We start from the raw sequence: 27851 nt of genomic DNA on the forward strand, positions 1-27851 counted from the left end.
TAGCAACTGAGGTTAATACAGAAGTAGTACAAATCTACCCACATGTAACTAAAAAAAATTGAACATAGCTGTTCCTAATAATTTAAATATTAAAATAGCTGTCCTTTATTAGAGAAATACTTTTCTCCTCACAATATTGGCATATAATTAAGAGAATTATGCATAATTCAGAGGAAATATTTCGGAAAGGTTCCAGTAATTCAATTTGAATTAATATCTTCAGATATTGGCACGAGTGATACTATTGGCATGTCTGTGCATAATCAATAACAAGAAAGTTCTATTTCCATCCAACAGGTAGAAACCATGGTGGTAAAGTCAGTTGCTCGATTTGGTAGCACTGGCAGAGAATGCAATAGGGGAAAGGTGTGTGACGAAGGGGGCATCAAAACTGCAATTTTCTACCAAATTTTTAATAACCAGTTATTTATGTGTGTTTTGTTGATGCTACAAATCTACAACAGTACCATATAAGAACCACACTGTAAACAAGCACTTGGTCAAACTACAATGGTTAAGAATTACATAAATAATAAAAGCCATGCACACTAATCACAAATAAAATGAAAAACTGATTTTGAAAATTAGCGTAAACAAAAATATAGATGAATCCAACAACTGTGTAACATCAAGCTGCTAACTACATGAACTTCACATTCAAAAAAATGCATGACATTAGCAAAGTATTTCACCTGAGTCACGAGTAGCCAATGATTCCCGTGAACCACTGATGTCAGCTAAAAGAGGAAAAAAGGACAGTTTCTTCAGAAAAGAAAATGGTCAAAGAATGTGATCCAAATTATCAATTGCCCTATGGCTATTTTTGTGTGTCATCAGTAACAATCAATTCTGTGTGTGTGTGTGCATGAACGAGTGTCTCAATGGGTATTCACTAATGCTCACACACGTTCAAAACATTGTTATATTTTTAACTAAAGTGTGAGTGTACTTTGCACCTCTGAATTTCAATGTTATTACTGCATGAAGCGGCATGGAACAAACAGTTTAAAATTACATCATCTATAAACTTGTTTATTACAAACAAAATTTTCTTAAATATAAAGGTCTTTCTTCAACAGAATTTCTTTAAAATTCCTGTGTAAACATTTTATATTCATGACCTAAGCATAAGTACCTGCTGAAAAAAACTTTAATTTTGAAGAATATTTAAAGACAATATTGAGATTTCAAAAATTCAAAACACACAAACAGACAAAGAATGGTTCCATACACAAAGCTTTTGACTTATTCAAACAATTACACACAAAAAAACATGTTGACCCCACATACAAAAATTCCAGTATTAACACCATATTCCTTACCATAATTTCCCTCTTTGTTGACCTGAAAGTTCATTGCATAGTGATCATTTTCAAGTGATGGATGTGCAGTACTCCAAGAATATCTTATACTCTAGCTTTACATCTATAAAGCTACCATTTTATATAACTTGTTGATAGAAGATCCTGATCTTGAAGTATGAGCATTAGAAGAAAAACCTTTGACTTGATTTTTACCCTATACATACCAATAGATACAATAGTTCCAGAAAATTGACACAGAATACATCCCTATAGTGAAACAGACAGATCACATGCTAATTAAATTAATATTCCCAAAAAAGGAACCAGTCATGATACAACTCCCATCTAGAGACAAGTGATAAAACTGACAGGTTTATAAGAATACATCTACAGGGTGACTACTCTAGGACCATGGTAAAATTCAAGTATAATTGTCGGATTTCAAGGCGAACTTTTGAAAAATTAAAGGGTAAAAGTAGAAGTTCTCTATATTTGAACCTATTTGAGCCTCTCATTACCCACACACACAAAAACATATAAACAATATAAAGGGTCTGTGTGATTTCAACATACAGTAGGCGCCCTCTTGTTTGGCTTCGGTTGGTTCGACCCGCCCCATATTTGTATATTGTCTCATATAAATAAGTGACAGTGTTCACCGTTGTGTTTTGTGTTTTTCATTTCATTTTCATACTTAATGAACCAGCTATGAACAATTGCATTTGTGGGTGAAAGTAAAGAAAGTAGACGACACCTGACAACAACAAAACATCACGTTGTTGGCAAGTACTAAGTAGGCCAGATGTAGTTTGTTTTTTGTACAGTAAAATACACTTAAACATGGTTTAAACTACCATATAACTAATTTTAATGTATGGCCGTATCGTTTATAGGATTTATTGGTCTTTTTTGCATAACTTCGGTTCGTTTGGTCATTTTTTAGTTTGGCCTACGGTTTGGTTCTGAGGTGCTCAAACTAGAGGGCACCTACTGTATATAAAAATTCTAATTCAACTCAATATTCAACTAAATTAAACAGTATATATATTTAAAATATTTAGTTTAAGGTGCAGAGTTTACATTTACCATTTCACATACTCAGACTCGAAATATATCTACAAACTCATCAGAAATGTTACGGGATATACTAATTTACGAAAATTGTTAACTGTATAAGAATTTCACACTCAAATTTACCTAATCAACTTCAAGATGATATATCTTGCAATAATCTTTCATCTGACAGATAGATTGTTCTGCAAATGACACTAATGAAGTACACAAATTGTTTTATTTTCCATGCAGCTTTTTCCTCCTTTCTTGATAAAAATAAAAGCTAAACTGTAAAATTCTTGCCTCAGAAATATGTATAAATTCAATGGAATTTGGATTAATAAGAGTCGCAATTTTTCACATCTATGGCAAAAAATTCACACAGAATTCCCGGAGCCAAAAATTCACGCATAATTCCCAGAATTCCTCCTGTTGAGTAGCCACCCTGATCTATCATTGACACTTGGCAGCAAACAGGCTTTTGAACGACCATACAATATTCCCTTCAAACATTAACAACATCTAGTGTAACAGCAAATATACAATATTTCAAATATGTAATGCCAACATATAAACCTGAGATTTTGTTCACATTCATTAATATATTTGAGCTATGGATCATCATAGAGAAAGAACGCAACATCTAGCTTACCTTCTTTCAAAAAATGAAGTTATTGAAAAAGAAAACTGTACACCTGATTTTTTGTCATGCAAGTCAATGTTAGAATGTTATTTGTGGTTAGTTCATTTAAACCTTTTCTCAGGCAGTACGAGGTAGATGTAATTTGACCACATGCTGCTTTGCCCATTTTAGACAAGGGACACATATAAAAGTCAAACACTTTACCCAATTCTTAAAACTAGCATTCTCTAGTTACTCTAGTTATTAATAGCAAATCTATGTTTTTTCTATGATAAAGCTATTGCAACTATTTACCTTTACAGAATTTTGGAGCAATGAGTTTTTCTACAGTTGCTCTACCAATATCCAAATGGACTTGTTGATGTGGGGGTAGAGTCCACACATTATATCAATCTCAGCCATGTTGGAGGGGATGTGATCACCACCATGCTCTAGCCACCGTTATCCACATTTAGTTGAGGCTGGGTGAGCCCCAGAGCCACTTTGTGCAGGGAACAGGCTGGGAAAAATTTGGTCTTAGATCACCCACCCCGAAAATTGAACCTGGGACTTGCACATGGCAGAGCAGAAATAAAGCTGCCGAGAAAATTTTACCCCAAGTTTGATGTTCATTAGATTAGATGTTATGCTTTGTTGTGAAAAAAACCTTATGTTTTAAGACGAAGTCTGCACTATTTTCACAATAGCAGCACCATAAATGTTTCTATGCTATTTATTTTTCATGCACACCTTCACAATGTTTTCAAGTGTTAATATTACTTTTGCACTATACTATTATTAACATAACCCATGGCTTTACAGGCCTATACTATTAAATTTAACAAACTTTATAATAAAAACAACATCTACAAGTAACAATATTTTGTATTTTTATAGCATCTGTGGAAAGAATGTTCACACTCTTCAGCTTCAAAATTATTGCAGAATGCAACAAAAATTGAATTGACAAATGTTAATCTTTTCTTTTTTGCAAAAATACAAGAACTGTACACTTTCCTTGTGCTTAATTAGGTTATACATGGAAATCTCAAAAAAAAAAAAACTTTGTTAATAAAATTAATCTTCTTAAATGGGAGGAAAAATTAAAAAGTAAAAGTGTTATAGGAGTATGTACTACAGGAGGCTGGTTCTGTAATATATTCACTGTAACTTTGAATTATCATGTACTGTAAATTTGATGCAAATTGGCATGGCAGTTTCATCCTTTAGGCTGTCAAAAATATTTCTTCTTTTCATGTAGCTTGATACCATGAAATCTTACTTCCTTTATAGCTGAAATGTAACTTAACAAAAGAAGGAAAGTAGCACACCCAAAACAGGAACTGTGCAAGGAATTTAATTCTTGAAGTATTGATGTTCATTAGTCATCTCATCATATTTCACTTCATAAACATGTTTTGATAGTTTCAAAATTCATTTCTGCATTCTTTCAATAAATTTTGTTGTAACTGAGAAGATACTTCTGCCTAAACAAGCCATGCTGTCTACAAATAAACTATCTTAAATTATCCTATTCACAAACTATGTTGCATTTGGAATTGAATGCATCAAGATTAATCTATTCTGCATTTTATTTTAACAACCACACCAAAAGAAAGACACATTAGGAAAAACAAGGATTCAAGTATGTGTAGGTAATAAATATAGTGTATCACCAGATATAACAGAAGAACAAGATGGAGCAATATAATGCTTATGAATATGGAAATAACAATCCTAGTAGTACTCTTAAATGTAAGCTCTTCTGTCTGAACAATTGAAGGGTGTACCAAAGTCCACTTTTGGTGAAAATTGGGTTCTTGATTCTATGCTATTACAGGGATAAAGTACTATATTTCAACATGCCTAATTCTTATGAAAATACTCTCAGTCCCATAGAAACCAAGATCAAAAAAGGGCATGCAGGGGAAAAACAAAGTCTGAATGTACAGGGTGATTCATAATTCCCCCCAAGATTTCGAACAACACGTACAGCAAAAAGGTGCATATCAGTACATAAAGAATCTCTCCATGTTTGCACTCTTAAAGTTAGTGTTGTTAAAATAAGGTAACTGGAAGGGCACTGAGAGTTTCAATGCAAAAATGAGTGATTCTAATGATTGCAGTGATAAAAATGCTACTCCTTATCCAAGTAGATCAAAGAAAATGTCAAAACATGATAGAATTACAAATGCTAGCATTAGTACTACAATGATCCATGCGAAAAGTTCAAGTGTTGGAAACAGGTGTTTCAAGAAAATTGCAAAACATGATGCTCAGTGATTTCAATACACAGTGGAACCCCGATTTTACGTTCCTCAGTTTTAAATTTTCCCACATTAAACATTCAATATTCACGGTCCCAATAAAGCAAATGCTATAAAATTTTCCTCAATTTTACATTTTCCCGCATTTCAAGTTTTTTCAGCTTGGTCCCCTGAAAAATGTAAAATCAAGGTTCCACTGTACTTGGTGACAAAAATAAACAAAGTGCTTACATGTTCAGATCATGTATTTCACTTCTCAATAAGGAATACAGGATGAAATGTTGCCTAAAGGAGACATTCGAGAATTGGTTATATACAGAAACTCTTCGAGAACCATAGTTTGTGGGAATCCTATGTCATTGTTGACAACAACTCTGGTACAGGAAGTGGGAGCTGCATATTTAAGTTTAATTCCACTTTCTGCAACAAAGTATAATGACCTACAGTCTTTGAAGAGGTTTTCTTTAGAAAGTGCTCAGCTTTACTTTCCATTGACTTCATTCTCTTATCACGACTTGATTTTCTATCATGTAGAAGAGAATTGAACAAATGTTATTTTTCTACACAAATGTGCATTTTCTGACTTTATCTGTAGAACCTAGAAATGTAGAGTATTAATGTAATATGAATATTCTGTTAGAAGAAGACTTTGCAAATGTAACCACACAAAATCAGGTCTGTGTGTTTTTTCTACCTCGTTTTCTAGCATTTTCAAACTTCAAATTAAATTCTGGTAAAAAGTTAAAAAGTGGACTTTATTTTTACCCTGTGCCCTTCAATTGTACAGGAGAGAGAGAACATAATGGTACAGTCACAGACACTTCTGGGTTGTAATGATTCCATTGAAAGTCTACGGGATCATTACAATCCAGAAGTATCCATGACTGTACAATGGGCCCTTCTGTTGTTTCCAGACTTCCTTTTAACATTGACTGTGTTTAGAAGGATTTCAGGTAGGGAAGAATCCTGCAGTGAAATCTGAGCAACAAAAAAGTAGCATAAAATGTGTTCATCCCCTTCCAATTAAGAATCCACTCAGAGTAACCTCTTCCTTACAGTACAATGATGCAATAAAATAATATGCTGCTTCATTCTGTACGTACTCCTCTTGCTGTTATCACTTACCTATTACATGTACAACAACTTATATACTAAAAAAAAAATTCATGCATATGCCTAAGTGCAATGCAGAACTTTCTCAATTGTTGCCAGAGTTTTAAACTGTCTGATGAAGCATAACTGTGATCATATCTACGAACTGTAGATCCCACCTGAATATACTGCCATGCATAATAAACTCATCGTGATCAAAAAAGTTACAATGTAATTGATTTCATGTAAGCCATGATTCTTCCTGCGAAGCATAAAGTCTGACTACGCAACGAAAGAGAAATTTACGTGTAACTTGCATCAGGATTGTAATACATAGCCTGTTTGAAAATCAAGCTATACTTTATCTAAAAGTACTGATTTTGATGACAATAAAGGTTTGTTGGAGTATTTAACAAATAAGAAACAGCAGCTTAAGCGCCAGGTCAAGTAATGCCCCTCCTACCCACAGAAAATTATCGGCAATGCAATACTTAACATGTAGGCTTCTAAAATGCTCGGTAATTGTTGCACTAACTTATCAGTACTTCTTCAAAATCAGAAATAGTGAAACCTGTTATATCTGAATAAAGAATATAGCTCAATAAAGTAAAAAAGTGAAGTTTCAATGGCACACATGAGCTTCATGCCACACATAACACCAATGCTTCTTGGGGACGAAAGCACATTCTAATCTCTAAAACATTTATCATGCTGTGAACACAGTTAAAGGAAAGTTACATGTAATCTCATCCAGACTTGTGTGTGACCCCGTTGGCAGAGTTGTGGCTTTCACCAGCCGACGTGGAGGGTTATCAGGAGGTGCTGGCTCAGGGGGAGTTGTGGGTGGGGGATACACCTGAAACCCTAAATAACGAATAATGCAACATGAAGAAGACAGTTACTACTGAACGTGTCAAACATATATATGTACACACACAAAAAATAACTGTATATTTCCACCATTTTCAAGGAATTATCTTGCTTCAATTACATGTACAGTATTCAAAAAAATACAATGAAATTAATTTTTGTGTGGTCAAATGTTATATCTGAATATTACAATTATGTACCTATTTGTGTTTTACGTAATACATGTGCATTTATGAATCATGATTGTCAGTTTACTAATCACATTAAAAGACTATGTACCGCAACCAGATTTTTAAAAAATTAAAAATTGTACATTTACAAAAGACATGTAATGAATGTCAAAATAAAATGTACACAGATGATGGATGCAATATGAATCATGCACTCCCGGCCCCCAAATGCAAAAATTAATAACTTTACAGCACATGTGCATGTACACTGCCATCTTGATCTCTACAACTAGTATAAATTTCATGTTAAATGCTGATCGAAATATTTTAGTCTCTGAAAGATATATTTTATTTTATTCAGTGCAATCTTGTGCAATTATTATTTGGACATTAGGTTTGTGTGTACACAGCCAATAACTGATAAAGAAAACTGACAATCATAAATCTAGCATATAAATTACACTTTAAACTTTTCCAAAAGTACTTACAGAGGATTTATCTACTCTACAGTCAATTTAACTAAGAAAATACAATATTGTAAATCCTCAACTAATTGCTTGCAACAATCCCTGCATCTAAATACAGTGATCCTAATATTTATATAAAAAAATATATAAAATGCCTGCCTTGATGGCACTAAGAACATACATTTTTGCACAACATACATCATGCAAAATGGCAGGCAATTCTAAAGCTCAGCAACTATACTGTAAAAAATAAATAAAAAGAGCACAGATGCAGAAAAAAGTTAGCTTTAAAATTACTTACTGCTATGCAATGCAAGTTATACAATACAAATTATACATACAGAATAAACTATTACTGTCAATATAATAATGCCATAAAGAACAATATTAAGACAAGCACTTATGAACTACAAGACAATTAATTGAGGAAATACATAATATGCTCATGTTATTCAATCACAACTTGTAAAATGGCAAAGTCATTCATGAAAGAAATATGTATAGAGCAAAATACCAACTACTACAAGAAGATGAAAAGCAAATGAAAGCCACTTAATAATCTGCATTTTTTTTATTCTTACCATGCAGAGACTTTTAATTACTGATGGCAACATACATGCTGCCAAAGGAATGCATTAATTGTACAGGTCAAAACATCTTATAACAAACAGTACTCTACATCATGTATAGCTACTAAACTGCTCCATGAAACAAAAGTAAATGCTCTCAAGTAACATCTGCCTACAGGGAAAAAAGGAATCATAAGTGACTGATTGACTGACACTATTTTTTACTACTGCATTTAATGAAGTAGTTCTGAGTAAAATGCAAAACTGTTTAGATGTAGAATTCACCTCTCTTTAGGCTGAAAAACAGAATTTAAGTGATAAAAGTTCTCTCATACAGATTTCAATTATAAATAACAGAAGTAAGGGCAAATAAGCAAAAAAATTATTTAATTTTATTTTTTTAAAAAGTTAGGGGATGTTTCTTCTATTGCTTATGGAATGTAAATCTAAATATGGGTTCATCTATAATAATGCTTTCTTATGGCATGTAAGAAAAGTTAAACAAGTGTAACATCATGATGTGACATCTTGCAGAATTTTTCATGTCAATGTGACTTTATTTAATCACAAAGACAATCAAAAACTAACTTCCATTACTTGTTAAGTATATCTACTACAATGCAAAAACGTTTTCCTGGCAATTATAGTGAAGTATCTAGCACCAAATTAAACATAAACTTCTCCCAGAATTAAATTGTGTGTTTTGGTACGATTGTACTTTGTAAAGTACATTGCAATGAAATTGGTACACAAAAGAAGTATTATTAAAATCAATGGGTCTGTAGGGATAACAGACTTAGAGATGATATTTAGTAGTAACACAGCTTTATTTGTTAAGGCTTGTCTCCTGCTAGCAACTAACTTTGATGTCTATAAATTGTGTAAAAATTGTACACATATCTTCTTCTTTCAATCTTCTATTTGGGCCATAAGTTTACGTTGCAAGCTCAAACAAATAACAAGAATTCATACATGCTAAGAACACAAGCATTTTTTATTGTTTCTGAAAAGATCCCTAGATAGAAATAGAAGATTTCTGTACGGTAACGTATTCTATTCTTTCTTTTATTATTCTACTCTATTCTTTCATTCCCTCTTGAAGAACCTTTTCAAAAGTATGGGTCAATAAAAGAGAACATAATTTCCGCATACATTAATACAGATGAGATATGGGTTTCACTCGACATTTGTACAAAATGCACCCTCATTTTGTACCTCTGATGAAATGTACACAAATAAAAATGCCAACTGATCATAGTGTTTGTAACAGTGAAAAAGATGTTATGGATTTCTTTTAGTAAAAGTTGAAGTACTACATTTTCAATGAAGATGATTTATTCACAAGAACAATGGGAATTTTGGCTCAATATCAGGTGAAAGGTATTCAATTCTAATTTTATACAGAGAAATTTAATGTTAAAATTGTTGGACCATCATCAATGTCAAGTTTAACACAATGCATTCTAGACTTGATGTTGCCTCACATGTAATATGAAAACTTCTTGCACATTCAACATCGGTAAGATGATGTAGTAAAAGACTCTATCAAAATATATTTCCTTCAAGAATGAATTTTGCCTGTCATAGGAACACCATTCCCCCCAACAAAATATGACCTATGTTAAGAAAAAAGAACATTAAACACTGAACTGAAAACCAACTTCACTCTAGCTTCTCCATTCTCATTTGAATGAAACCAGTTGTGAAACAACAAACTTCACCTTCTATACTCAAGACAATATCTTTAACACTGTCCACTAGAAGCATATTTTGTCAAGAATATGGGTCCAAATAAGATAGTTACAGCATTATTAACTCATGATCACATTTCTAAAGGGGGGGGGGGGGGGACATCTGCTCTATCAGGACTCAAACCTGGAACGTTGCATTCAATAGACAGATATCCTCAATGAGATTGCACATAAGAGAGAATTTATAAGAACAAAAATAAAACTGTTGCTTGTTAGATGATGAAGAGAATACTAATACATAAAAGTTAACAAATTTGTTCATACATTTATCAAGTTTGCCTTGCAAGGCAGCATAAAAAGTCTGTGGTGCTGTGACTATATTACTTGAACTAATATAAAATTAATAGCTTCCAATAATTGACAGTTTTTTACGTTTACTTTTGTAAGGGTCCATGTTCAGTCTGTGAACCCCATGCAAATAAAGACAACAGGAGCAAGATCCATAAATAGAGGAGCAGTCTCATGCATGCTAAATATTGTACACTACTTTTGTACTTATATATAATTACAGTAAACTGAACAGAAAGGAATGTTGGACTGGAATGGGAATTTAGCTGAAAGAGGTCAACAGGAACAGGCTATAGAATTATTTCTGTATATGATGATGCTTGCTGATATTGCCCCACACCTGTTTACTACATAGAAAGGGAAGAAATGAAAACTATACTGTTGTTCTTATAGTGTGCGACTGAAGATACCAGTTTATACTGGCAAAATACCTCAACACAACTAATTCTATGATTCATGCAAGTAGCTCTTAATGCCAAGGTATTTCAAATTGTGAATTTCTCAGGAGTAGAAATGCTTGACACACATTGCCAGTTTCTCAATGCATCCAAGTGATGCAAAAAGTATTAAAAATATGGGTGCCTATGATAAAAATACATCTGTGGCCAAAATGTAGTTAAATGGAAAATGTCTCCTCCACATGTTTACGATAATTCATTTTTTATTATTTACATTTATCATATTTATCATTGAAGAAAAAATTCTTAATTTGCCATGCTATCTGAATTTTGCTTTAAAACTTTTTTTTAATGGTCATACTGTGCACTTTATTTATTAAAATCACATTTCTACTGTTAGGTTAATGAGAGCAGTAAAAGAGGGTTGGTTGCAGATTGTGAGCATGGACATCCGGAAAGAGGGGGCGGGGGGGGGGCATTCCCCTCCCCCCTGGAAAATGAATGTCCCACCTAAAAATTATATATTTCACACAATTTCATTTCAGTCACAGTAATTTATGTTGTTATAAAATCTTTCAAGAAACATGATAATTTCAGACTGAAATAGTGTTTTTTGAGGGGGCATCACTATTATGGTGAAAAATATGCCTCCTTTGCCCCCCCCCCCCCCCTCTCTGGAAAGAGAATACCTTGCTTGACCCTCCCTGGAAAAAATCCTGAAACGTCCATGATTGTGAGTTACAATTACATTCAACAGTAATATTGAAATAAGGCTCGAGTCCAATAAACATTGTTTGGAAAAATCAGCAGTGTTACCAGGGTATGTCTCCATAAATAGCAGAAAGTCTGAGAACAGTATTCTGTCATGATACTTCTGTACAATAAGTATGCGGAAAGTAAACCAGGTACTGTGCTGATCTTTGAAACATGGTACCAAAGAAGGAAATCATTCATGTCCTAGGTTTCAAACAAAACTAAAGAAATTATGTGTGCACATATGTATGGAAATATTTGTTTGAAAACCACTTCCAATTCTCAATCTTCGGTTCCAAAGCATGTGGATAACAGAAATTAATTCTCGACTCCACGCAACAACATCTGATGTCTAATGTATAAATACACATTCAGTTAATTTTCAATCCAAAAGTGGAATACTTTAATTCACGTAGTCAGCTGGCATCAGGTGACAAAAATCTCTACACTTACTGAAATCTTAGTGGTTAGCAAAGTCATGCTGAGGCGAGTTCTACTTAGAAAGTCACATGTACAAGAGATTTCAAGCACAGTCAACATGAAAGAAAAGTGAAGGGTTGCATGTGTAGCTGTGAGATTGGAACTGTTTTGACAAGATTTCATTTTCCTAATTTTGCATGATGTAAAAAGAGTGATTGGTTGATTTAGTTAATTTTACTTCACTTTTCTGCCACTCTTGGTTAATCGTGAAGATGAAGATGAGTAACAATATGATGAAACTAATGAAGGGACACTCACAAACACCACACATGTCTGGGCTGAGATTAAAGCCAGGAACCCCTGGCAGTGTTGCATGCCATGATAACCACTCCACCATGGAGGTCGGCTGATGTAAAAAGAGTACCAATCAGCAATTTCCATCAGCGTATTAACAGGACAAATTTAGAGAAAACTAACAAGAACCTTCTCAGGATGTAGGTTCACAGGTATGTACATCTATCAGCTACAAGACAAAATGTTAAGAAAATGTTTATGGGTGATCCACTATAAAAGGAAAACTCAGTTGAGTGCAAGGATCTTATTGTGTGTGTGAAGTTGTGGGCTGGAAATTTGTGTCCATATTGCTTAAATTAGATGAATATTTTTCTTCACTTCGCTTTGCAAGTGTTATGATGGTTATTTTTAGGAAGATCATGTGTAAACAGTTCCTTACAGAAGAATTATAATTTGTTCTTAAATGAATGTTGTAGGCAAATAAAATTAAATATGCACACTCATGTTAGGAATCAACCATACAGATCAGAATTCCGGATGCACATTGTTACCAGCATATTTCTCACAAGCACTCACTCATACACAACCAGCTTCATACAGGCTTGACTTCCAACATAAAGCCCGATATAGCGCATGCACAAAAAAGGCAAGCTTGTGAAGGATCCTTTACATGACCATCGAATTCCCCTTACTGCCAGTAATGTGTAATATGCACACACAGCACAACTATTGTGAGTAAATATAAGAGATTCTAGATTGTTAACATACATCATGGGGGGATGGTCCCAGCCCATGACAATAATTAGGAAACAAGATTTGGGCAATACCAGGCAGCAGATGGAACAAGTCGGGGGATGAAGCAAATAAAAAATATGTGAACACAAGCAAGAAAGCTTCCAATTGATTTTTCTTCTGGAAACATTTTTCTTAACCACACATTCACTACATTAAAGCCGGAAAAAATTAGGCTAAAATTAAAATACAAAATATTTTGGTTACATATGTCCAGATGTGAAAAATAATGCTCTACAAGACATAATTTTTTTTTCCTTTTATCCCATAATTGTTGTTTTGTGTAGGAAAAAAATATATCTGCATGTACGAATTCTCTCTAGTTATCAATCATGTGCTTTGTGAAAACAAAAGCAAATTTTCAACAGTTGGCTGATATTCTGAAAGAACGTATTATCCTCCCATCCCCATATTTTATCTTCAGCTTCTTTCATACTAATCAACTGTTACCCTGTGGTGTATGGGTATTGGAATTTGATGGAATATTAGACTGCATCAGCATAAAATCTTATGTGGGCATATCTATTGTCTTTCTATCTACTATATATTGTATGAGACATATTATTGTGAGAGAGGTAGCATTCGTCCCGACAGTCAGATATATATTAGATTGCATCAACATCATTAAAAATGTTGTGACGACTGAAAACTAGGAACTTCAACTTCTTTTAAAAAATAAATTCTAATTTATATTCCCTCAAATTACACCCACTTGAGCTTATTATCACTATGCTGGATAATATCTGATGACATTCTCGATAGGGCAAGAAGTCATTCTTTTTTGTCAATAATATGCTAATGTTTGTCTTAGTCATTATCAGAAACACCCGACATTTACCAAAATAAAACTGAATACTGAAGCAATTGTGATGCTTTCTTCAAATCTGAATGTAGTGACTAGGTGGAATAAATGAAGAGAAATAAATAAATGAACCAACTGTCAGTTATTAATGCAAATATGTTTATCTACTTGTTTACTTCAGACTTCATCTAGGTCTTTTACACAAGCAAAGATTCATCTCCCTTTCTGTTCATTACAAAACACTATTCATGATAAATATATGGTGTAATATTCAGTGAAATACTCCATCATGAATACATTCCATGATGGCAATAAATTTCAGAGGTAATTGAAACTGGCAGTCTGCACTCCTCTCACCCTTTGCCTGCCATCAAATTCATACTTTAGATAATTAGAGATGTCTGTGCCCAAAATTTCTCCACAAACTTGCAAAATAGCTGCATGTCTTTGCATTTTATTCTTGGGCATCTCCAGTATCTTTACAACCATCAAAAGGTCTGTTTTCAAAAATGAATTTTTTTACTTGTGAGAGGTGAACATGTGATCCACTATATTTATAAATTCTTCACTACATTTTTCTGTGAGTACACATTATCATCACAAGGTGAGCAACTAGAACATCTAAAACTTACACAGGTTAAAATCAACACATTGCGAAGTTTTTATTTGTTCCTGCACTTCAATTGATAATGTGAAATCACATTGAAAAGAAAGAGAGAGAGAAATAGAAAATCTCTAAAATGGAGAAATATGTAGGACTTCATTAGATCTTTCTTTACAGAGGTGTGTGTGTGTGTGTGTGTATGCAGTTATGTTTCATAAACTATATGAACTGTTGCTATGCAATTAGTTACAGTATCATAGCGTATAATTTCAGTAAAAGCAATACACAGTCCTATCTGCAAACAAAAGCTGATTCTTCCTTTCTTTAAACATATCATGCAGTCAGACTTGAAAGCAAATGAGAGTATAAGAAAAGAAAAAACAAAACAATTTCACACCTTTCACACTGTACATAAAATCAAAGTGTCTGAATAAATCATTAACTTGTAGTTTTGAGCAGTATCACTTGCAAGAAGAAAAGTATGTAAGGATAGGTGGAATTGGGGGGTCTTTTGAAACTACTTTCATTTCTTTAAAAGATAGCTGTGCTTGCTTTACGATTTAATGATGTGCATACGGAAGAAGAAAGATGTCAATATTTCCATCACTTCGTTATGCGTGGAAAGGCCAATATTTCTTGCATAGTTTATTGTTTACGTACTCAGAGTCATTACTGTTTCAAATTTCAAGGTATTACACAGTAGTAAATCTTAGTGCCTTGTCAATCACTAATCTATGCAGTTGTGCAGACACATAATAAAAAAATATATTCACCCCTTTCTCTGGAGAGCTGTGATGATCGATGTTCTGTCTGACTCCGTGTTGTTTCTAAATTCAAACTCTCTGCCTTGAAAATCTGGTGTCTGGAACCTGGGAAAGGTTTAGTCTTAGAAGAAGTGGAATATGGAGGGGGGCAATCCCTTTGGGATAATTTGGGTGAACCTGCATCTCCTCTGGATTCACGGGCAACATAACTGTATGGGGGTGGAGAAGAGGCGGAGGATGGATATGGAGGCAAAGAGGGATATGACAGTTCTAGTTCTGATGGGTGAGAAGATCCGACTTTAGGTCTAGAAGAGAAGGCTGTTGGCAGAGATTCTGTACTAGGATAGGACTGGCGAAAAAGCTCTGTAAAGGAGATGATCATAATATGTACACCTGCATCCAAAACATCTTAACATAGGCATTACATAACACTAAGACTATATTAACTAAATTTCTACTAATACCAATCACCAGTAGATTGACTTGAAGGGACGGGGTATAATAATGATAACATAGTGCTTTGTAATACGTTTGCCTTGATTTTTCTGGATGTAGGTGTACCCTGCTCATTTACTCTGCTTCTCTGCTAACTATTGCTCTATCTCAGAGGCAAACTTGCATTTGCTAACCAATAAATTAAATCTACAATTAGAAAAATAAAATTCACTTCAACAGTGGTTTACCTTGATGTAGCTTCCTTCTGCTCTTTATCTGACTTGGTTTGACTAGATGGTCACCATTTTCTTGTGTATACATGTCAACGTGACTGTATATGTCACTATCATCACTGGGACTTAAAGGTCTATCATCTGGGAATGTAGGAGAAAGCCTTTCATCTAAATCATCGCCCAAAGAACCATCTGTAGGCAGCCTTTCATAAATCTCAGAGCCACTCCTGAAACAAGAGAAAATATATAACTTTAATTAAGAATTGGGGCATTCCATGTAAACTTACCCTTATCTCAATTTTTTAAATGCAATGCTGTAACTTTATTCTATCTTGTGAGTGAACAACATAAAATTGTCATTTGGATAAAATTTCAATTATAGAATATAGTAGGAAGTTTACATATTGTTAATTTATTTTAACTTTTTGATTTACCTTTGATTGTCCCCCACCCATGACACCAAGAAACACTAATTTATTCTGTAACTGTTACATTTCCACTTCAACTCCACTAGAATATTCAAAGATCAATTGCCTTCTCTCTTTATCTTAAGGCGAAGAGGGACAATTACGCACCACACCAGGCATACATTTATTCTAATATCGTCGGAATGAGCAATGCTACTAAAAAGATCTCCGCCAGAAATGAAGAGTATGAAGTGGCAAGTGGAAGCGGTTTCCTAAGTTGATTATTAAGCCTTATACGATTTTTGAAAAATATGATGAATTAGTATTTACCAAATCCCATGTATTCCTTATGGGACATCAACTTCATGTTCAAGTTACGGCTCATCAAATGAGAGTTTCGACTTTTCCTACTACTATGACATAGTTCAACGTGTCCTTTTTCCATCCATGTACTTTTCTACGTCATCGGATGTTTGATATTCCCGAGAGAACGAATGAAATAATGGTCCCATAAGCCTAGTGCATTTCTCCTTGCCTCCTACGGCCATCCTGGCAGTGTTGCCAAACCTGATGTGCATAATAGAGCTAAATTTCACCATTAATATAGCTAAAGAGGACTTTCAAGGAGCTAGATTAACGAAGGCTGCATAAAGTGCCTACTAGGGTAATTTTAGTTGTCAGAGGGGTGGGGGTGCTGCTATTACAGTTAGCTTTAAAGTGTCTTAGTTTTCACCGCCTAGATTTGGCGGCATCACCCATCTCAATAATCCAATGATGTTAATATAAAATCGAAAATAAAGGGTTCCCGGATAACAAAATTGTCATCTTCATCTTAGCCACAGCGCTATATATAAAAATACATGGGGAGGAAAGAAGAGGTGGGTGACGCAGCCTATAGCTACACGAATATCACGTCACGTGCAAAATGTACTCTCATGGCAAAAGTTGGTATTTATGGGCCGGAGCCAGTGGTGGCATCATAGTAGGGCAGAGGGCGGGTGCCACAGTTCACAGTCAAACGAGTGAACGAAAGAGCCAGATCTGGCTCCAAAAGAGCAAAGTTGGCAACAGTGATCAGCAGTTGCCCCAGCGAGAAAGACCTAGGGGAAATTGTCCCTCCTCGCCTTAAACAATTTATTTTTCATAATTTGACAATTCACAGAAATTAAAATAAATTTCTTAAATAAAGCATCAGAGCTGTGAACCTGGGGAGGTCCTAAATAGAGCATGGATATTTCTTTGTGTTTTTTCCCTTATCTATTACATGGGTATACTATCATGATCTTCCACATGGTCACAATTAACCAATAGAGATAGAAAAAGTAGGGCTGAACTTAATACTTATGCTGATGTATTGGTATTGGATGATACCAGTGTAGTCGCATATTCTCCCATGTTACTTGTTTTACCACCGGTAAACAAACTTTCTTCACATTGAAATTGGTGGAAAATTTTAAGTGGTCAGACTTCTGTTTTAGTTTTTACTTGCATGTCTGCATTGGTGTTTTATTATATTATATTTAATTGATATATACAATAAATAAGGATTATTGTGGTAAACCAGTCAAATTTTCAGAATACACAACTGTACAAGTGATATTCACATTGGAAAGCATCGATTCGAATTTATTTAACAATACCGACCGATACTTTTCTGGCATTTTGATTGCTCACAGGGTCTGCAAAATTGCCATGCAACACGATCATGGATTGATTGATTGATTGATTCACTTGGTTTATTTTATTCACTTTTCTGCCACTTTTGGCTAATTGCAAAGATGAAAATGAGTGATTATTATGATGAAATTGATGAAGGGACACTCACAAAGAACACCGATGCCCAAGCTGGGATTCAAACCCAGGACCCCTAGCAGAGAAGAGAGTGTAGTGTGTGCCTGATTTTGTTGAGGTGGGGGTGATATTGGGTGATGAGTGTAGGTGGGTTGGTGGCAGGTTTCTCTCTTCTCCCCATTCTCCATGGTGATCTTGAAACCAGAAACATCTTTCCAGACAAGCCCAGAGTGGTTTTCAAATGTACCCCCAACCTACAAAACATCCTGTTCCACAACTCCCCTTCACCACACAACCAACATCCCCCTGCCCACAAATGCAACCACCCTAGGTGCAAAACCTGCCCCATTCTCATCACCTCTCGCACCCTCCAGGTGCACAGGGCCACTGGCAAATTCACCCTCCACCCCAAAAGGAACCTGCCACACCTCAAACCTGATTTACATCCTTATCTGCAACATCTATGGTCACTTTTACCTGGGGGAAACATCAACTGCCCTCAACCTCAGAATCAATAACCACGGCTCCTCCACCCACAACCTGGACTTCACTGTCGCCATTCATACCAACCACCACAATATCCCTTTCAATGACTACTTCCGGGTAGCAATCATCCATCTCTTACCCCAATCAGCCAACACCTCTGTTCGCAAAAGATGGGAGAGGGCCTACATATCAGCCATGAGTGCAACCACACTGCCTGGCCTGAACAAGGCCACCCAGTAACTTCCCCACCACATCCTGATCCCCACCCCAAACCAGCTCACCACCCCCACCCAATCTTCCACCTGCCCCACCTCATCCCACCACTCACAGTTTTCGACGAACCTGGAAGAGAACTTCTACTTCTTCGATCAAGACCTGGCAACGCTGCAGATTTCTAACTTCTGGTTCAGTCTTTTCTTCTTCAACTGTTGATGCAGCTCATGTCTGCAAAAATTTGACTATTCCTACTGTTTGGCGAGTGTTTCCTTTCTTCTTCTTTGCTTTATATAATATACATATATACGTAATATAGTATATATACATAGGTTGATTTTTAAGTAGTGGCAACTATTTATTTTCAAGATACATAACATACATACCAGGTTCAAAGTTTTACAGGCCTTCAATGTAACCACCACTGTTGCGTACAACGTGTTCCCAGCGATGCAGAAGCCTTTGGATACTCTTGGCACTGCGTGATCTCTGGATGGTAGGTAGAGAGCAATCTATTGCCTGAATAACTTCTTGAACTCTTCGGAAGCGAATTCCATGAAGTGGTTCTTTCATCTTTGGGAATAGGTCGAGGGACTTAAATCTGGAGAGTATGGGGGATGGTAGAGCACTTCCCAGCACCCAGCCCCATCGATTGAACAAATCAGACACCGCTTTTGCTGCATGCGCTCTTGCATTGTCGTGGAGAATGATGGGTGGGTTTTGCATGAAGTGTAGTCATTTTCTTCTGAGAGCTGACTGCAGATTGTTTTGCAAAAACGAACAGTAGTACTCAGCATTAACGGTCTGCCTTGGGGGAATGGTATGTTTTACGATAACACCATCTCAATCGTAGGCAAGAATCACCATCACTTTCACATTGGTGGGAGTTGGTCGAACTGTTGTTGTTCACGGTGACCCGTGATGATGCCATTTGTTCGATTGGCGTTTCAGCTTTGGTTCGTAACATTTCACCCAGGTCTCATCAATTGTAACGATACACCATAAGAAGGCCTCTCCTTCACGCTCATAGAGCTGCAAATGAGTACGAGCACCGTCATACCATGGCCATTTCTGGATTTCCGTTAAATCATGTGGAACCCATCTTGATGCAATTTTTCGCATTCTCAGTCAGTCCTTGAGGATGTGAAGCATGGTAGAAGGCGCCAGTCCTGTATCTTGGGCTAACTCACGAATCGTAGAGTTCTGATCCGTCTGCATTAATGTGGACACGGTTTGCACGTCTTCATCACTTACTGGTGGATGACCAAACTGAGGCATGTCTGATACATTTTTGCATCCTTCTCTGAAGGCACTTACCACCTTGCTACTGTTCGGCAAGGTAATGCAGATGCACCGCAAGCCTCTTGCAGTCCTTGGTGACACACTCGTGCATTGCGACCTCTAGCACATTCAATTTTTAACCAACTCCTCTGCTCTTGTTTCGAAAACGTTGCGACAGCATACTGCTAATGCGAGCACCCATGCACAACTGCTCTGTTCCTGTTGACGCTGTGCACACGCAGTGGAGACGGAAGGGTGAGTTTATTTGCTCTGATTCAAAGTAGGCACTTGACTTACTTGTGGTATACATGACATTGCCTGGCTTCGTTTCATGGCGTCTCTACAGCAGTGTTGCCAGTATTAAAAATCAACCCTTGTATATATTTGTAATCAACTATGGGACAATTTTCAAGTACAAATAAAACTATTGTAGGCACACAGCAGTACTACTTCCATGTTGGATTTTTTAAAATTCAACTTATTTATTATGGGGGCTGCAAGAACTCCGAAAAAAATTTCTTGAGTAAATTGCCCTTTTCATCATCTGCTTCTAATTGCACCTGTATCAAGATGAGATCTTAACATTTTACTTCCTGTGAAAGCCCTGGTCATTTCATCCAAAATTAAACCAACATCAAATCTCTACTACAAATAGGTACAATGGCTGCCAAAATAAAATCTGATGATTCTCTTACCCATCATTGGATTCTGTCTTAATGTGGTAACTCTCATGTCGTGGAGGTGGCAGTGGATGTCGGGATGGCCGTTCCAGCGTACCTTCTCCTGAATCATCCAACTGTCCGGGTTCTTCCATATGAAATGCCTGCTCAATTTCAGGCTTTTTCTCCCAGACTTCTTTAAAGAAGGGAGTATAAAATGCAGCTGAAAAAGACAAAATAACTATGAATAACTAAAATATAAACACACAGGGTATCAGCTCCTTGCTAATCAATAGGAAGCATAGGACATAATACAGTGGAACCTTGATTATATGATTTCTGGGGACTTTTAATGCACAACAATGTATAAACTGGGATAAGGACTGGTTACTAAATTTTCACATTATTCTTCCCTGGGATATAAAGCAGGGAAAATGTAAAATCCAGAAATGTCTAATCAGGGTTCCACAGTATACTGTTACACAAACTATACACAATTTTACAAATTAGTTACGAGTGCCATTAATAATAAATTCAGCATTACAAAAATGATAAATTCATAGCAAAAATCTTGGAAGGTGACTACATTTACATCTTATCTATGCAAGCTACATCATATCCTTTAACAAGCAACAGTGTTTCAAAAATGACTTATGCAGAATTTAAAAACAATAATTTTTAAACTTTATTGACAAACATTATAATGATTTCAGCTCTTCCTGAAATTGTAATGTTCATTATTTTGTATTGCTCTTGTACTCCTTTTTATGCATTCTTTTGTATTTTAAATGTTTAACATGTATATTATTTATTTATTTAATGAAATTTCCAGTTCAGCAGAAGCCATTTTAAACCAAAAAGAAACAATACTACAGTCGCCACAATGGAAATCTTTACATGGTTATCGCGTACACCAACTGTGCCATTGTTATACTCCGAAATAAACGAAGTGGGACAGGTCTATAATTTTGTGATTGTTCAGTAAACAACAGCGGACAGTGTTGTGGTTATGCTTTGGCTAACAGTCTTTACAAGGGAACCAGAGAAAAGGGAGTCCCAGTTGTGGTATCCAGTGCAAACAATTTCTCTGTGTTACAGAAGTGTGCAGTTTCGTTGTTTCTGCCTAAGAAGACAATGGGGAGGAAGAAGTTGACAATGGTAGAGAAGACTCATGCCTTGACTTTGCTTCAACAAGGTATGTCTGTGGTTCGTGTTGCAGCTGATTTGCAAGTTTCAAGACAGGCTATTTACGACCTTAAAAAAGCAGCTGCATGTCTACCACTTGGTGTGGTAATACCTAAATGGAAAGTAGGCTCTGGGGATACCAGAAAAACGTCACCACGAACAGACAAGATTTTGGATTAGGGCCGCACAGTTGAAGAAGAAGCATCCAGATCTGCTAAGTGATGTATCCATCTGCACCATACATCGACTACAGAAAGATCTTCACTTACCAGCTCATCGTGCTGCCAAGAAACCGCTTGTAACCTCAACTATGAAGTCGAAAAGGCTAAATTTCTGCAGAAAATATCAACACTGGACATCAGAAGACTGGCAAAATGTAATGTTTTCTGATGAAAGAAAGTTTACACTTGTTAGATCAGTATCAAAAATTGTAAGAAGACCAAAAAATGTCTTGCGGTATGATCCGAGGTACACTGTTAAACATCCAGTTAGTGTGATGGTATGGGGTGCATTCAGTGGTACTTATGGTAGAGGGGGATTATATATTTTTCCCAAGAACGTAACCACGACAGGAGACTAATACATAAAAGTATTGGAAGAACACATGTTGACATTCTGGACAATTCATGAATGTCTGTACTTTATGCATGATGGTGCCAGCTCACAGGAAGAAATTGGTTACAAAGTGGTTGAATGACAATAACATACCAGTTCTTGAATGGCCTGGTAACTCACCCTACTTAAATCCAATTGAGAATGCGTGGAATCAATTAAAGAAAGAGGTTCAAGAAAAACAGTCATCTACCATCGCAGAGTTACAAGAGCTGGTGAAGAAGTTGTGGGTGACAATGGACAAAACTTATTTTGAAAATTTGGCAGATTCAATGCCCAGTACAAGTAGTTGTACAAGTAGTTGTACAGAGTGTTCCGTTCAAATCTCCCTAATTTCAATTAATTACTGTGAACGAAGTACGATGAATTGTGAACTAACTGCAACACCAAATGAAAGGCCAGATCTTCAAGTTTTGTTTTCATGACTTGAAGTTGTCCGTTTGCTCACTACGCAGTGCCACGGTCGCATAAATAGAAATGGCGACTGTTCAACAACGCAACGAAATTTCAGACGAGTGTACGGAGGAGTTGCACCTGATGCTAAATCAATTAGGCTGTGGTTTAGTAAGTCTCTAACAACCGGCAGTGTCCTAAAATAATCTGGTGGAGCTCGCCATCGTGTGTTGGAGGAAAAGGTGGAAGAAATTCGAGCGGGGTTTCCATACCAAATTCTTTCCGACGCGCCTTATCATCTGGCTTCAATTGTTGCACAATCTGCACTTTATACAGATACAACCAAAGCCGCTTGTGCAGAACTCCATGCATTGTTGTTGGAGGCACATTGAATTGCCTAAATGCCTGGCGGATGAATTTACTTGGGCTTCTCTAAAAACCTGCTCGAATGTCTTCCACCTTTTCCTCTGACACACGACGATGAGCTCCACCAGATTGTTTTAGGACACTACCAGTTGTTAGAAACTTACTAAACTGCAGCCTAATTGATTTAGCATCAGGTGTAACTCCTCCATACACTCGTCTGAAATTTTGTTGCGTTACAATCACAGATTTTGTCTCAGCATACCACACCACTGCCTGCGTGCAATGTTGAACAGTCGCAATTTTAATTTATGCGACCGTAGCACTGCGTAGTGAGCAAACGGACAACTTCAAGTCATGAAAACAAAACTTGAAGATCTGGTCTTTCATTTGGTGTTATAATTATTTCACAATTCATCATACTTCGATCACAGTAATTAATTGAAATTAGGGAGATTTGAACGGAACACCCGGTACATGCTCGTGGAAATATGACAAATTGATAGTAAAAAATTGTGAAATTTTGAAAGATATAAAACAAAGAAGAATCAGAATTTTCTTGTTTTTGTTGCATTTTTTACTTATGTAAAGATTTCCATTGTGGCGACTGTAAAACAGTAGACTAAATAGTGTTAAAAATGTATGAAGAATAAACAGCACTCAAGTTTCCCAATAGCATTACTTATGTAGTTTTTTGTTTTTTTTTTTTGTTAAGTTGGTGATAAAATACAAATAAGAGCTGAAGATATCTACAGTCAAACCCCGATTTAACGTTTTTCAGAGGCCCGTAAATAAGAAAGGTAAAATGTGGGAAACACAAAAAGCGGGAAAGCATATGGGAGGGGTGAAACTCAAGTGTTAGTAAGAAATTACTACACAATCGACTTTTTAGGGGGTATATTGTGTCAAAAATTATATAACAACGGGATAGAAGTATGATTATGAATTTCTAAGAAAAAAAAGCAAGACCTGCTGTGAAAGTCAATGACAGATTAAAGGGACTCACTTTCGAGGGTAGGGACGGTGGATGACTGCTCCTAACTGCCGCCTATTAGGTTCAGTTGATGCATTTGATTGTGCGGGATCTCCATTTACACTGTAAACTGGTAATTAGTAGCTAGTTTTTGAAGTCCTGGGTAATTGGAGGGGGAATGTGATGATTTATAGCTCGACGTCAAGCATCTTTATATACTGTAATCAAAGTGTCCTGAAGAGAAGCAGAATTGTTCAGATTCCACTTAGAGCTGCATATGTATCCAGTCCCGATCAGCTGAACAGCATGAAGTGAACAAAACAAGCTTTGTCAAACTTACGCATTTTAGAATGTTTAGATGTCACAAGAATTTATCAGTGACGCATGCAGGATTTACAAAAGGGAAGATGGGGTTGCATAAATTTTTATAGTAGTCAGCCCTCACTTTGCCATCTTTTCCTGCCTATGACTTTTTTTTTTTCAGAAATACTGGCCAAAGAGGGGGGTTATGACCCCATCACCCCCCCCCTTGGGCACGCCACTGAGTGTTATTTACATCCATATAAATCGACTATTTATTATTGGATTTAGAAGTCTTGTGGAGGGCAAACACCCCTTCCACCAATAGTTTCCCCGTAAATAACGTGTTTCCTTTTATTTATTTTTTGTCTTCCCGTCAACGTTTTAATATTGCATGAATTATTTTCAGCACATGAATGGTTCCGAAGAAAATGGCGATCATATCATTCTTAGCATCATGTGCATTTCCTTCCTGCACTGCTCTGTGTGTTCAAGGGATTCATCAGAAGACAGAACAAGAAAAAATAATTATGTCCTTTTTTTAAAAAAAAAACCTTTTGCATTGTGTCTGATGCTTGTGTTTCCTAATTGTCAAAGCAAAACAACCTTCTGAAATGAGATTCAAAACACTGCTGTTTTTCTTCACTTCAGACTGAATGAGTCATAGCTCTGAAGTCAGGAGACGAAACATTGGTGCCGCAGACACCCCTCCGACCAGTTTGTAATGGTGGGAGGGGAAGGGGGAGATGAACAGATGGTGGAGCGGTATGCCATCTTATCAGAAGTGTGCTCATTTCCGCCCCGCCAAGTTGCAAAAAGAAAAGAAGGAAAGGGGGGAGGAAGGATCACTGCTTGACACTCCCATGTTAAGTTAATGCTTCAGACATAGGAGTAAGATTTCCGACGCAAGGCATTAAAGAATGAGAAACTGACTCAAGTCCTTTTTCTTTTTACTTGCAGTACACTATGTTCATTGAATGTGCATATTCAGGTTCAAGAGCAACTGCATAATTTTAGACGTCAGAGGAAGAGCGACAGGAGATCACTTTTCGACTTTATGTTAATTGCTTAAGATGTCTCGTGTAAGGGGGCTTACTTCCACACGAGCAAGAAAATCGGGGCAGCACTACTTGGCACTTTTCAGTAATTACAAGACTAGTGATGATACCACAGGGGGCATGAGAAAGCAACCCCCCCCCTCCCTTCAAATGAGAAAAAGACGAAGATAGAGTTCCCCATGCACTTTGAACCACGCCGTGATGCATATATAGGGGATGTGTGAGATCATGTGATCAGCACCATGCTCTGGCCATCTTTACCCCACATACTCTTTGATCTCTGCCAATTTGGAGGTGACGTGATCAGCACCATGCTTGGGCAGCCCTTACCCCTTAAAGGTTGCCCCCAGGTACAAATTTATTTTAGGCTGGGTGAGCTCCAGAGCCACTTTATTTGGTAGCTTAGATCACCCGCATTTTAATGGCATTTAGATATGCACTAAACTTGGCTGCACCCCTCATTTATTCACTCATTCTTCCTGGCCCCATCACCTTACAACACAAGAGTTACGTAATCTGCATAAAATAATCCATTCTCTGCCTCACGCAGAAAAATACGTGTCCGAACTTCACCCCAACCCCCATTCCCCCAAACAATTGATTTGACAAGAACATTTTTCCGTCAGTGAGTAAATATATCACTCATCTATCCATAGAAAAAAGAATCAAGTAAGCTTCAGCTTCATTCTGATGATCAAATGACATTAGCATTAGTCAAAAAACTTCAGATTAAAAATAATTTACAGTGAAATATAGACTAAATCCAATTGCATTTCCTTAGGAATCTAAACTACTTCCCATTAAAGAACTGCAGTGCAGTTATTATTCAGTATCTCATAGCGGAGGTTGGCAAACCCTTCTTATTTTTTACTATTCCAACACTGCAGACAAGAAGAAAGAAAAATTATTCACAAACAAGCACCCTTCTCGCTTTTCTTTTTCCTTCCCGTGAACTAGGAAGGATTCTGTAAATCTGTGTGGGCAAAGAAGCGAATGATGATCGAGTCTTGTTGTCAATTTTCCACTGGAAGTGAGGAGGGCAAAATTTTGTTGTCCAAATTCTAAGACAGGCACCATTTAGCGAGAATCGGTTTGGCAACTGTGTGCTTGTTGTCTGATCCTGAGGCAGAAGAATTGGCCCAATGTAATTTTACCGGGAATGCAAGAAGTGCCGTTTTCCCGTCCTGTCTGTCAAGTAAGGTGCGACAAATGCAAGCTGTGCTTTGCCTCCTCCCCCCACCTTTCACTGGACCATGCATCTTAGCTCCCTCCTCTTGCATGAAAGAATAACATCTGAAAGTTCCAGGTTGCGTGGTGAATGAACCTGCTTTGAAAGCAAGAAAAAGGAGGGATAACTTGCGTGGTCAACAGAAAAAATTTTTAGACATCGTCACGACCTGGAAAATGTATAAAGTGGGAAATGGGAGTTAGAACGAACGTAAGATTGAGGTGAATGTCCTATTATTTAACATGGCCTTTTGCAGGGGCCTGACTGGATGAACGTATTAAGTGGGAAAACATATAATGCGGGAACGTAAAAATCGGGGTTTCACTGTATTTGGTTTGAGATGTTCTTAAATAGATTTGGTAGCTTATGGAATAAGAAATGTTGTATGAGTGAGAGTCTGCGAGTTGCAGTGTAAATTTTCCTTGCTCCATGTTTTTATGTCCAGGCACTTTATTCATGGAAGGGGATGATACACTTAGCTTTCCATTAATGATAATTTATAGTAATTTCATGTCTCCACCATGAGATTCTGGGGTGTTAAGTTTTCAAGCAGATTTCTCTTGGGTAGGGGTGTCTCAAAGCCAGTACTTGAATACATACAGTGCCTTTATTTTGTTATTGTGCAACATAGTGGCTGGAAACATGCTACTTGCTGGATGAAATGGATGTCTATAAACCCTCAACTCAAAGTGCATGAATTAATTTTAATTAAAGTATTTCACAATTGCAAGTGATCATGTACTTTTGTCACAGAAAGCACACACATTTAATGGTACCCGTTTCACTGAATAGTTCAGCTTGCTCACTATAGAGCGACCACAAACAAAAGAACGTTTGACCAAAACCTTTGTGCACTTCCCCTTCAATCTGTTCAACTTGGGCCATAAGGAAGTATGCTCCACTCTACACCTCACTTCCATCTAGGAGTATGATTTACAGGAGTCGCAAAGTCTG

The 27851-nt window shown here is 36.5% G+C and overlaps 1 protein-coding gene across 18 annotated transcripts in view; it reads right to left on the bottom strand.

Annotated features, from left to right (window-relative positions):
* RhoGAPp190 (Rho GTPase-activating protein 190) overlaps nucleotides 1-27851 on the bottom strand; it is a 178655-nt gene that overhangs the window by 71988 nt on the left and 78816 nt on the right. For 10 of the 18 annotated variants that reach the window (XM_083117888.1, XM_083117880.1, XM_083117883.1 and 7 more), the window contains 5 exons: nucleotides 20822-21008; nucleotides 15964-16175; nucleotides 15290-15643; nucleotides 7077-7202; nucleotides 693-737 (listed from right to left, as the gene is read on the bottom strand). In XM_083117888.1, coding sequence (XP_082974014.1) covers nucleotides 693-737; nucleotides 7077-7202; nucleotides 15290-15643; nucleotides 15964-16175; nucleotides 20822-21008 — 924 coding nt within the window. The remainder of the gene's footprint in view (nucleotides 1-692; nucleotides 738-7076; nucleotides 7203-15289; nucleotides 15644-15963; nucleotides 16176-20821; nucleotides 21009-27851) is intronic. The other 8 variants (XM_083117887.1, XM_083117886.1, XM_083117894.1 and 5 more) reach the window with 5 other exon arrangements.

The sequence above is a fragment of the Lepisma saccharinum genome, chromosome 2, assembly GCF_977018435.1.
Source record: "Lepisma saccharinum chromosome 2, izLepSacc3.1, whole genome shotgun sequence".
NCBI lineage: Eukaryota > Metazoa > Arthropoda > Insecta > Zygentoma > Lepismatidae > Lepisma > Lepisma saccharinum.